Raw genomic sequence first — 13,383 nt, 5'->3', positions numbered from 1 at the left:
AATGTCACGAATGTGATTCACACATCAAGAAGCACGTGATTTCCATTTATCATTTAAAATTTATTTCTGTAAATTTATATCCTTATTTGATCAACTGTTATTTTCCCCATATGAAGAAAATGATAGGAATAAAACCATTTCACCCATAATAACGAACCAAATACGACAAAAAAGGAAAATAGCATTTTTTTAAAAAAAATGAAAAGTAGAAGTAAAATAATTTCCTTCAAATATTAATGTGAATAGAAGAAATTTCATGACATTCTGCCAGTTGTTGAGATTAAAGAAATTGGGCAATACGTCAACTAACATAAATAAAAGATAAAAAATTGGTTTGATTATTTTTGGAAAATAATAAATTTTGACGAGCTTATGCGGGACTTGATCAGATTCTTGTAGGGATAATTAAAACACCGAATTCACTGCATAGAATATATTTTTATTAGTTTTGTACAATATATCATTGGCTTTTTTTAGTAACAAATCAGGAAATCCCAAGTAAATAATATAAATAATCTCAGTATTTTGTCGATGAAATGAATTGCTATTTTTATATGCAACTAAGATTGAAAAATTACCATAAATAATTGAGATACGTTCTTATATTTATACAATTAGGATAATAAATCTAACAAAAAAGAGACTAATAGAAATAAAACCTAGAAAATAGTTTGCTTAGTCTTATTAAATATATTAGTTTAATACTACAATATTATTCATGTATTGGAAATAAATCAATTCAAAAAGAAAGTTATGATCTGACAGTGGCAACACTGTCATGTATAGTTTTTTTTTCTGCGAGAAAATCTTTTGCTCAGGGCTTTTTTTTTTTTGCTTACTCCGAAATTTTATTGACAAGTACCAATTAAAATATGAAGACTTTTATGTAATTACTTGAAACCTACAATATCTCCAAACAAAATTAAGCATGGTTTTTAAGATTTAAAACTTTAGTTCTGCCTTGGCCTATACATAATTTATGCGCTTTTGGAATATATGGGAAGAAAAAGCAATTATCAATGTTCTCATTAATTTTATAATTCGTTTATAACATTTTTGATTCGACCAAAAGAAAAAGAAAAAATACAACTTAGAATATTTATATATTTTTTGGTTCAGCAAATTTAATTCTTTGCAGAAGACGATTAAAATTTTAAGGTGGAAAATTTAAAGCCACCTAACACAGCTCTCAAATTAAAAGATTATTTACCGCATGAAGATTATGCTATCAAAAATTCAAAACTAATACATTTTTTTGTTGCTTTTAATGAATCATTTTTTAATTCACTTAAAATTAATGAATACCAAAAGTTACATTTAACATGAATTAAGATGATTTTTTTCTTATAGCCTCAATTCCCACTACACTGTGGAGTGAATAGAAACATGTTAATTTTTTTATGCCTGATTAATTTGTTAGAACCTAAAACTCATTAACTTCAAGTAGGAATACAGACACATGATTGCCTAATATTTTTAACAGCATCCAACTTTTATATACGAAGAAAATTGATTCGCTATACTTTTTCTACAATAATGCCTCACGTGTAAGAGCTTTGTTACGGTATCTCGACTAAAAACATCCAGTGTTCCCAAATCTGAATACATCTAAAGTTGCAGTTAAAGTCTAAGTTTCTTAAAAGATAAGAAGTTTAATTTTTTTCTATCAGGTTATAGCGGTAAATCAATCTTCTCTTAAACGACTATATCTCCGAAATTTACCACTATTTATGCGCCTATTTTACAACAATATTAAACATATACTAATGGATCATTTTTGATAGAATCTATGCTGCGAATTTATAATAGAGGTCTGTATTCCCAAGACAAACCGAATTCGATGATACTTTACAGGTTACTAAAAATATCAGAAAATGATATCTCATTCTAAAAGGAGGAAAAATTAAAAACTTTCATAATCATCAGATCATAACATTAAATCTCATTACATCCCTTATAAAAAATCATTTAATTACTTTTCAGGGCAATTGCCCACGAAGGAAATCTTTTTCTAAAAAGAAAGAAACTACTTTAAATTACAGTGACATCACATTGTTAAAGAAATAAATCACTAATTCGCTAATATTATTACGAATGGCAACGTGAAGCATCAATGTAAACAACTTTTAAAATAGAATACAGAAAAAAGAAAAAAAATCGACCCATCCACAACTGGAAATCTTCCAATTAAAGAATTAAGACTCAAGTTTGCCAATGAGCGCGACATTTTGAAGAACAGAAAAACGAAGTAGTTTTTTCACTTGTAAGTTACGATTCTCGTTCAACATAATGCGATGGCATTTTAAAAAATTCAAAAATTTTCATTCTTCTGTGATAAATGTGAATAAATTGCTCAAAGAATTTAAAAAACTGAATATAAAATACAAAATCTAAATTCCCTGTCATAAAGAAAAAAAATTAAGAAGTGCATTAATTAAAAAAATAATATATTTAGATATATTCGAATTACACCTGTAAAATCTAACGAATGGATTATATTTCAAAGTATTTTATAAAAGTTAATATGCTTTAAACTCTTTAAATAATCTGAGCACTAACGAAAAACTTTAACAAAATAAATAATAGAACAATAAAAAAACATCGAAATGATAAAATTCAATCAATATTTATCCTTAATAGAAAGATGGAAATTTGAGCAATATTTAAAGAATAATAATTTAAATAATAGTTTAAAAGTAAACAAAGATGTTCTGTATTTCTATACAAGTTTTCTAATAACTTCATTTGAAACAAAATCTAAAAGTTAGTTGCCATGATGCATGTTAACGCGAGCGAGCGCGCGCACGCACGCACGCACACTTTAAAAAAACTCGAGGGTGCATTATTTTTTTTCTATTAAAACAATACTTGCGAAGTGTTAACTTTATCTCATGTAATTTATTATTCGTCATTAAAACTTAATCCACTCAATTTTTTTCGTATGAATTAAAGGAAGGGAAATTTATAAATTGTTGCAATTATGAATTAAGATTTATAGTCATATGATTATAAAAAATTAACAATAAATGTTAATTGTAATAATAAAAATGAATTTTCTTAATGCAAAAAAGAATGTTTTGCAATAATGCTTTTATTAAAACCTGTACAGGAATGAAAATTTAAATAATTCGCTAATCTATTAAGAATTAACTACTATTTAACATCAGAAATAAAAAATACTAATGTTTCATACAATTGATAACATTTTGACTTTATTCCTGGTTCAAAATCTATAAAACTTGTAGGAGAATTCCATTAATAGATATATAAAACGATCCTTTACTTTCGGAATTATTATCTTGTAAGTACTCAACCGAAAGCCAATTTTTCAAAGAATGTTATACACATTTTTAAACACTTCAGTAAAGTGGTAAAAGACTTTTCCAGAATATTGGTAACCATCGATTTTACTGTCGACAGATAAAATTAAGCAAAAACGTATTTCGCAAAGCTTTCATCTTATTCCGTGCACGTTTATCTTCAAGAGTTTTATTTAAAAAAAAATGCTCTTAAAAGAGCATCAAAGATAAGATGGGAACATTTATTGCTTGTAACTAATCACTCCGTGTGTACTTTAATCACTTTCTCTTTGAACTTAACGTCTTCAGCGTCTTGACATAAAAGTGACCTCTAACAGCTACTAATCGATAGAAAGCCCGATTTTACCCTTGACCTCTTCGCAAACGAGTTCCTTTGAGCAACGTTTATCTCAGTTTTGCAAAGATTCTCAGCTATAATGGTCGAAAAATTCATAGCCATTTTTATCTTTTTGTTTTTAAGATGACATTCTCTCTATAAAATGGGTGATATAAAAATTGTAAAGTACAGAAAGTAACGCTCTAGAGGCAGATTGTCGGATTTCGAGTTATCAAATTTGGCAAAAACAAAGTGGATATATATACATCACAGCGAGTATTTTGAAATTTTAATTATTTAAAAATTAAGTGAAATGTTGGTGTTTGCCCATTAAAATTTCTGAAAAGACTGCAGTATAAAACGATTTTTGAACCACCCCAAAATTCAAAAAAGATTATCATCTTCAATGATTTAATTCATTTGTCTCTCAAATTTTAGCAATTTTTAAAATATCTACAAGGTTATTTTAAAAGAATATTTTTTTTTTATTGTTGCAAAATGCGTGCGTGTAGTTGATGCAATCGAATTAGATGAAGATAAGACAAACGATACTTTGGACAAGATGTTAGAATCTCCTTTACTTTTATACTCGTAAGTTATATAAGTAATAAATGGTATGACAGATTATCTTAAAGATTTGCTTGCTTTTAACAAGTACCGAAGACTTAGCTTCCAAAATAATCTACTTATGACTTATTGCTCTAAAATACTTTAATGCAGCTCTCTCAATAAGTACAAGTAAAAATACATTCTCTTTTTTTTACTATTTTTTTTATTAATGTTTATTACTTCACCTAAAACTAAGCATTTTCTACCCAGGTTAGTACTGAAAACAACAAGAGCATTTATTATAAATCGGCACGATTTAATAACATAGAAGGATTTGATAAATATTCATAAGTCAATGACCTAAAACATAGTAAATTTAATCGAGAATTACTTACAGATTTATTAATTTCTTAAAGTAAACGCTTTAATAATATCATATGCAGTTCTAATTTCCTTGCATATGACAACTAAAGCTAAGCTTTTATCTCACAAAGTCGTTTGATGCAATAGTTTAATTGGACCATTATTCAGAAACAACTCAAAACTTACTTATTATAATTTTCTATTTTCAAAATTTTTATGTTATTAATTGGAAAACCGGAATAAGCGATTTTTTTATTACTCATTTGTTTTATTAGATAGATTTTCAATAAGCCAAAGACAAATTCCTTATTACGATTCTGCAGAAATGCCAGTATAACGCTTTTACAGCGAAAGACACTGAAATTTTTAAGATAGCATTGATTGCCAGATTATACACATATGAAATGAAAATTCTTTACTTAAAGGTAAAATTTTAACTTGTTAAACAATTCATTAAAAATTTCCATTTTTTTTAAATTTAAAATTTTGCTTCCACGTTTATTAATAAATTATAAATTAACTGATATTATATCCCATTACCATTAATACCAAAATTTCACCACAAGAAAACTTTGGAAGATCGATGAAATGCATAAATCCGTGCTTTTGCACACAATGTGTATATAATCGATTTATTATACAAGTGAATTTGCGAAAAAAAAATCGATTTCAGAAGGGTAACATTGTTCTGAAGTTTCTTATGTCACGCATATTCTTTCTTAAATAAGTACAGTTTAGGTAGAAGAAATGAAATTTTCATTCTTATTGTAAATACTCTATGAAGATTTTTATGTTGCATGACATATTTGACACTTGTATTTATCTAGATTTGTGGAATATTTCAGTACAATTTACAAACAAAACCAGTTTTATAAGATTTCAAATACATTAAATAAATGCCGATATTAAGTTTCGAATTTATAAACCATGCAAAAAATAAGGTGTTCAAAATTTCTTGATATTTTAAGCAGTTATTTTCTAATTGTTTGGTAGATGTTTAAATATTAACTCAGACTATGGACCTGATTATATATTTTACATTAACCCGTTTAACAATGTTTTTTTTTTAAATCACTCGGCCGTTTCGGAAGAAAAAAAATCGCATTAAATTGTAAAAATATATAATTTATTTTATTATTTTAATATATACTATTTTAAAAAATGTGTCCATATTTTAATAATAATCTTAAATATACACTATATAATATAATAATCTTAAATATACTTAATATGGACTCAGTAGCAATTTTAAGACTTAAGACAGTCAAATTCTTTCTTTAAATAAATATCTCAAGGCTTTCTTTCAAGATTTCAACTAACCGCTTTACAAAAACTTTCACCATGTTCCTTTTAAGTTATATTTAGGATGACACAAAAACTGAGAAGGGTGGAAATTTATTACAATGTTTTTTTAAGACCATTAAGAAGTAGGAGTGCATACCAAGTGCAACAATATTAAGTTTTATGATCTTCAAAGTAACTTTGTATGTGTGAGGTCTAGAATTTTTTTTCTTTTAATGAATATTGCGTCTCAGCTCAGGAAATAAAAAAAATAAAGTCGGCTAATATTTGGATTCGGTCTATTCGGTAGTTTTTTCCCCAACAGATATGCAAGACAAATAATTCAAAATAGCCTTGAATATCTAAACTTACATATTTTTCCTAGGATGGTTATTAAGAGTTATGCAATTCTGAAGCATATTTGCAATGTTGACAAACGTTCACTTACAAAGCTTTCAATGATTTTCTTTATAATACAAATAAATTATAAAATTTTATTACTTATATATCTTGTATAGTTGACATTTGACGCACAACTTTTTGCACCTTATGATATGATATTATAATTAAGTTACAGTTGTTACTCAGTTGCGAATTAAAAATTTCAAAATCAATAAGCTAGAGAAACCATTTTTTTCATTTAACTTTTGTGGAAATCAAAAGTGGAATCATAAAAGACTTCCAAAAAACCAAAAATGAATTTATACAATGAAAAAAAATAGTTCAAAGAATTTTTCCATCAGATTTCACATGAATTAAAGAGGCAGACACCCACGAAAATCGGTTTTACCACTGAATTCGTGATTCAAGGATCGACAAAAGGTAGCAAAATAGATCACTTTCGAAACATCTCCGCCCCCCCCCCTTCCAGAAGTCTCACATAAATCACATGGAAACCGCTATACTCTATTCGGATCACCTGCATTTTCTAACAGGTGTGTGGAACTAGGGATTATATAAAAACCGCAGAACTTTTTTCCTTCGTCTAAAGAAAAGATACAAGATGGAATAAATAGAGAATGTAGAAATTTCTTTTTACGAATTGCAATTAAGTTCTAACTTTCAAAATATTCTTTAGAATAGAACTGTTAGGAAAGTTATGAATTATTCCAAAAGAATTTTTTGTAAAAATTTATTCAGTCAACCTTAATGATAAATCTAAGTCTCTTAATGTTACGAATCAACGAAGCCAATTTAAATTTGATAACAATAATAGTGATTTCTATCTTGGAAAAAATTAAACGGTTAAATTAGCTGTACTCGTAATTATTCAATTAATCTGTGGTGTTCCTTCACAGTGATTTACTTTTTCTAAGCAAGTAATAAGAGAAATGTACTTGACTCATTTATTTGGTCGAACTCGCAAATAATTATTTTGTTTTTATTTCAAGTAACTAAGCCTTCTGAATTTCAAACTTGGATCTTTAAATATCAAGTATTTGAGTCATTTATCACATCTGGATCAAATATACAAAAAAAAAAAGATAATTTCGGCTAATTTAACATATTTTGATAATTAGTCAATTAATGATAGCAATGAGACTATACATTCCGGAATTTAATAATTTGCCAAAGATTTAAGAAACTGAAATGTTGTTTCATTAAAATAGAAGTTGCCACCTTTAAATAATAATTTCGTAAAGGTGAAAATCGAGAAAATCCAGAATATATGCTTCAGATAATTTGGGATATCTGATCATTTTATTCTTATTGTAAATTTCTAAGTGTTCCAATACACACACGCACACACACTAACGTTTTCTCGATTCATGTAGACTAAGTTGAATCTTACTTTGCAGTAGATAATCCAAAAATTTGAAATAATTTCTTTTTCAACATCTGTTAGTTCGCAATTTTAAACAAACACTAATACATATGCAAAGCATTTTTCTTCTAATTTACAGTCTTTATTTTGAAAAATCATGCAAAACATTGGGAGTTCAGAAAATATTTTGAGAATCCAAATTAATTTATTGCGATAATTTTTCTTCAAATTTTACAATCAGCTGCTGCTGGAAAAACTATTGTTATTAATTAAAAGTATCGTTTAGCGCTACAGCATGAATATTAATGTTTTAAATAGCGTCAATATGAATAAATGTTTTCATTTTTATCATCATAATTAATTCTAAGTTTTTTAATTTTCTCTTTATTGAAACTATTTAGAATTATTGCATCTACTTAATAAGCTTTAGAAAAATAATATGATCCTTTAGTTTTAATTTACAGGAAATATTTTTACAATAATTGATTTTTTTCCAACTTTATGAGTTATTTCATAAATAACTTTTCTTCCAGCATTTTTGTTGATGTTTTGTGATTTGGATATATTCCTGTCAATTTCTCATACATTTCGATTGTAAAGATTTTAAGAATGCAGGTACCATAAATAAAACTACTTTAAAATAACAGCTAAATCTGCTTACTTAAAAATTTACAGATGTGTTACTTTCATTTTTACAGATGTGTAACTAATGAAAAGATTTAGTAATTTTTAAATTTTTTTCGAGCAATACGAAACATTAATTCAAATTTAAAATACTGTTAAAGTAAATCTAAGTAACTAAACATTTAAAACTTGCACCTTAGCGACTCCTATACAACATGCGTACAGCTGAAAGATTTTCAGTTTCATGTCTTGGTACTCATCAGTTATTTATAAAATCCAACAGTGCACAAAGTTTAAAAAATGCAAATGAATATTACATTTCCTAGCAGCGATTAACATGCTTATGTGTATATTTTTGAGTTAAAAACCCCGCATTCCAATTTTTTTTTGTATGTACAGTAGATTCATTCCGGCACTGCTTTAACTCAGTCTCATTCCAGTTATCTGATGTTTTCCGAATGGCGATGGGGGCGCCTTTAAGGGAAAACAAGTTACTGCATGCTAATTTCGACGACCTTGGCCCGACAAAATAATGGAATTTTGTATTATATTTTGTAATATGTGTAATATAATTTTCTTATATATAATAATACATTATATTACAAATATGATATAATGTACTTAGTCATGTACAATACTAACTAAATACATTTTGTTATATTTTTTGAAATAGTAATGACTTTGCATAGTAATCCGGCAATCTTTTGTCAATATGATTATAAAAATATTAACAATAAATGGTAACTGAATTAATAAAAATGAATTACTTAATCCGGCAGTCGTCTGATTCGATCTTCTGCCAAATAAAAAAATATAATGCTTATATACCCGTGTTTGCGACTATTAACCCCTTGCATTCGATGGTGCCTTTCGCTCACCATTCAAGATATTGCATCATTTTGACGTTTTACTTATTTTTCGATTTTGATTGTTAAAAACGCCTAAAGACTGGTAAAAAGATGTAGATTAATTTTTAAGAGAAATTCAACTTAAAACAACTATATATATTTATTTTTTGGAACAATAAACAAGTCCTTGAATTAGGTGAATAATTATGAATCGGATTACTTTTTTTAGTGTAAAGGGTTAATATTTGAGTGCGATTGTTTTCAACTATTCTTGTTTGAAAATAAAGTATGTTATAATCTTTACACTTGAAATAACTCGAAATACAAAGAAATCCTACTTAGCTTCGCGAATACTGCTGCAAATTTTCATTCTTCAAAGTCGTTTTGATTAATATTTATTGAGTTAACGTCGTACTAGAGCCATAACTGTTTAACACAAAAATTTTTAAGATCTGCCATTCATTTTATACCAATTGCAATGAAGTATATTCTTTGATGACACCACCTTCAATACTTACTTCTAATATCTATTTATAATCAAATGTGCTACACTTGAAAATTAAATTCATAATAAAAATGGTGCATGTCAATTTAGATGACCATGCTACAAAATGGAATTCCAATCCAGAAATCCATTACATAATCAGCCGTATTAATTACAAAAATTTCAAACCACATAATATCTACAAATGCGATATTAAAATATACAGAAATGTTTGATAAGAATATTTGCACTTAAAATAAATGGCGACCTGCAAATGACAAGATGTCACATTTAGATTAGACAAGATATTTAGATGCCACATTTGGTACAATCTAAAAATTTTTAAAACAAAGCGAAATGCTATTTAAATGTTACTCTATAATAGCACAATATAATTCAGCGCTTTAATAGTAAAAGATAAACACATTAGCAAGCGAAAATCGTGGATGCCACAGAAAACAGATTTTTAATCAGCGGTAATAAGAGAACAAAAGATTCAATCTATGCAAAAATTGCGCGAACTTCTTTTTTTTTCTTCTTCCACTAATCAGATCTCGTTAGATTAAGTTCACTTGTACCGAGAGTGAACGCGAAACAGTGTTTTTACAGCGGCAAATTCAAAAACCGTATAAGATTATCTACTGCAATAAAATTGAACTTCATCTAGCACGAAAACGCAATTTTTAGTTTCCAGGATGATTGCCAATATACCATAAACGGGAGCTTAGTTTTTCTATCCTCCATCTGACATATTAAAAGCGATTCCGAGAACTATATAATTTAAAACAGAAACGCATATGTTTGGGGAGAAAAAAATATCAAAATCAGCAATTATGTTCGATTTTTCCCATAAGATAGTTTGAAAGCATTTATTGCGCAGTTGTTTATTTGAATGAATCCGGTACTTCAAAAGAAGAAGATTCAACAATTTTTTTAAAATTTAGAACAAGTGAAATCTGAATGATTAAATAAGTTTAAATTAAACTTAGAAGATGTTTAATAATAAAAATAATTTCTTCAGTTACATTTTTTAATCTGAAAATCTTAGCGTACGATGATTTTCAGTATGACGAAACAACAAAGTTAAAGAAAGCATTTATTAGTATCGATGAGCTACTGAATTTATAATCGAATTTAATATTTTAACATTTTAATTTCGATTTTATGATTAATTTGTTATCTTATCGAAATATGATGCCCGTAAATTCTTCAATATTTTATAATCTTTTTTTTCTTTAATCTAACTTTTTCTTGTGTTAATTCTACAGAATGTAGTTAAAATGATTTTGAGAAAATCAATAAAGAAAATGGATTAATAAATATATCAATGAATAAGCACGCTAACATATAAATTCGTGGAAAATAAATAAACGATCGTTATTAAATGCATCGAAATAGAAATATATTTTATTCTTACAGAATTCAAGAACACAATTATTTTTCAATGAACATTGGAGTAAGTGCTAAAATGTTTTCTTACAGAATTCTATTTTGCAGGGAGAAAAAAAAATTCAGAATTTTATTTTTAACTTAGCTATTGATATAAATAAAATTTTCCGTGTTAGACGCTCCTACGGAAACAGCGCTCCACCCACTTTTTCAACCAACCGGAGTGAAGAATCGACCTCGAGTATAAACATAACACAAGCCGTCTCTCTGAAAGCGCGATCCAAAACATGGATTTTCGAATTTATCGGGGAGAAGAAAGAAAGAAAAAAAGTCGGAATATTTTCTTACTTGAGTTTCCACTTCCTGGCCAGGGAATGTATCATCCTGTTCTGACATGTTGCTTGATCAAATCTTCACACAACACGAAATAAAACGAGAATAATAAATGGGAATAAAAACGAGTAAGATTTTACAAAAACAAAAAATTCAACACACGGAAAGAGCGCCGAATCACTCGCTTGCTTCTCTCATCAGCAGTAGTCGATCTACAACGCCCAAGCTCCAAACGATCAACAATGGGGTTGCCACGAACGTGATTCTAAGCTTCGCCAAATATTTTCTCGCCAATTTATATCGTTTGCTCGGAATCTCGCGCGTCCTGCAATAGATAAAAAAATTACCTCACCAGATATCAATAAATGTATTCCTTCAAACATTCAAAAGTTTCAATTGAACAAAAATATTAAAAAAATAAATAGTACTATGATTTGTTACTTTTAAAAATCTTTTATGATCTTTTAATACCTTTAAGATTACAATTAATTTATATTTCGATGGATTGTTGCATTATACCATATAAAATTAATTTCCTTTAAATTATTTAAAAATTATAATATTTTACATTTTTAAAAAAGTGCATCAGTCATTGTTAACTAAGCAATAATAAATTTCTAATATATTTATTTCGACATATTTCAGTCATGTGTTTTCCAATATAATTGTAATAAAGGACTCATTTAAAAAATTATTAAAAAAACCCTGAATTTACAGCATACCGAATTAATGAATATTATTTTTAATTTTTAAATGGATTAAATTTGGATAACATAAAAATAAACAATTTTCGATGAGTTATTTGTAATTTATCTACCATTATTATTCTTCACAATTGATTATATTACACAATGAAAACTTTTTATACGTATCAGAATAAAATTTCAATTATTAATAATGTAATTTAATTTTAAGAAAAAAGAGATATCCGGTTTTAAATTTGTACAACAATATTTTTTCTGTATGCATTTGATAACAAAAGGACAAAAAAATTCGGCTTACAAAAAAAAAAAAAAAAATATGAAACTTGAAAGAACGATTCGTATCAGAACAAATTTTGGGTGCAAATAATCATTACATAACAAATGACTTTATTTTCGTAGATATGAAAGAATACATTCCTTTAGCTTTACAAGGAAATAAGATGTTACATGCTTTTTTCGAATTATATATTCTGGTATTTGCCATTGCATCATCTCATTGAGGATCCATATCATGTTCAGACACACGCTGTTTACGTAACCCCACATTTTATCGCCGTTCTATGTGGGCTAAATAAAATTGAATTAGAAGCATGGTAAATGCATATAGGATTAAAAAATGTATTTCATCGATAAATATAAGTAACTCTTTTTATACGTTTCGCTACATATCTGCCGGCATTTAAAAATTATCAAAAAAGAAACCTTTGGATAAAGAAAAAGGTTATTTCGCTTTAAGAATTCTAAATAAATAATTCTAATTTAGCTTAAGTAATTTCTAAACATATACCTATAAAATTACATGTATAATTTTATTGATAAAACATTACATTTTTTTTAAAAATAATTCTATTTTTCAATTTAATGAAACTATTATAGTTTATTGGATTTAATGTGAATGTGATGAAATTTAACGATAATTGTAACTGCCCATGATATTTAGCTTTACATAGTCTTACGCTGTAATATGATGTAACATTCTTTTCCCACCAATAAGATATGTAGTGGAATTTTTATATATGTCACTAAAAATTTCAAAATTAAAACTACACTGCACATTTTGACATGCATTATGATAATAGAAATTGACGAATTAAGTAACATCATAGTTTCTTTCTTTATTTGTTTATTAACGTATGACCAGACTGCAAAATATTAAATTATGTATTTTTAAATTTTTAATTTCGAACGTTTTTGAGTATGAATAAAAATGTTTATTTTAAAATGGCGAGCCGTTCTGGAATAGTGAAGGGTTTGATTTATTGAATATTAATATTCGAAATAGCAACAGTTTTCAAAACGATAACCTCGGCATAAAGCAACATGAGGTAATAAAAGAAAGTTAATGGAACATTTCCCTTCTTTTTTATTTATTTACCTTTTTTCCCTTCAGTGATTGGAACATTCTTG

General features: G+C 27.1%; 1 protein-coding gene across 1 annotated transcript in view; it reads right to left on the bottom strand.

Moving 5' to 3' along the window:
- LOC129983748 (uncharacterized protein ZK1073.1-like) overlaps positions 1-11,504 on the bottom strand; it is a 65,960-nt gene extending 54,456 nt beyond the window's left edge. The window contains exon 1 of the mRNA XM_056093360.1: positions 11,288-11,504. Within this exon, the coding sequence (XP_055949335.1) occupies positions 11,288-11,335 (48 nt within the window). The 5' untranslated portion in view covers positions 11,336-11,504. The remainder of the gene's footprint in view (positions 1-11,287) is intronic.
- Between the last annotated feature and the right edge of the window lie 1,879 nt (positions 11,505-13,383).

Source organism: Argiope bruennichi, chromosome 9 (genome assembly GCF_947563725.1).
Source record: "Argiope bruennichi chromosome 9, qqArgBrue1.1, whole genome shotgun sequence".
NCBI lineage: Eukaryota > Metazoa > Arthropoda > Arachnida > Araneae > Araneidae > Argiope > Argiope bruennichi.
The sequence above is the reverse complement of the archived record's forward strand: the minus strand, read 5'-3'. Positions and strand labels throughout refer to the sequence as shown.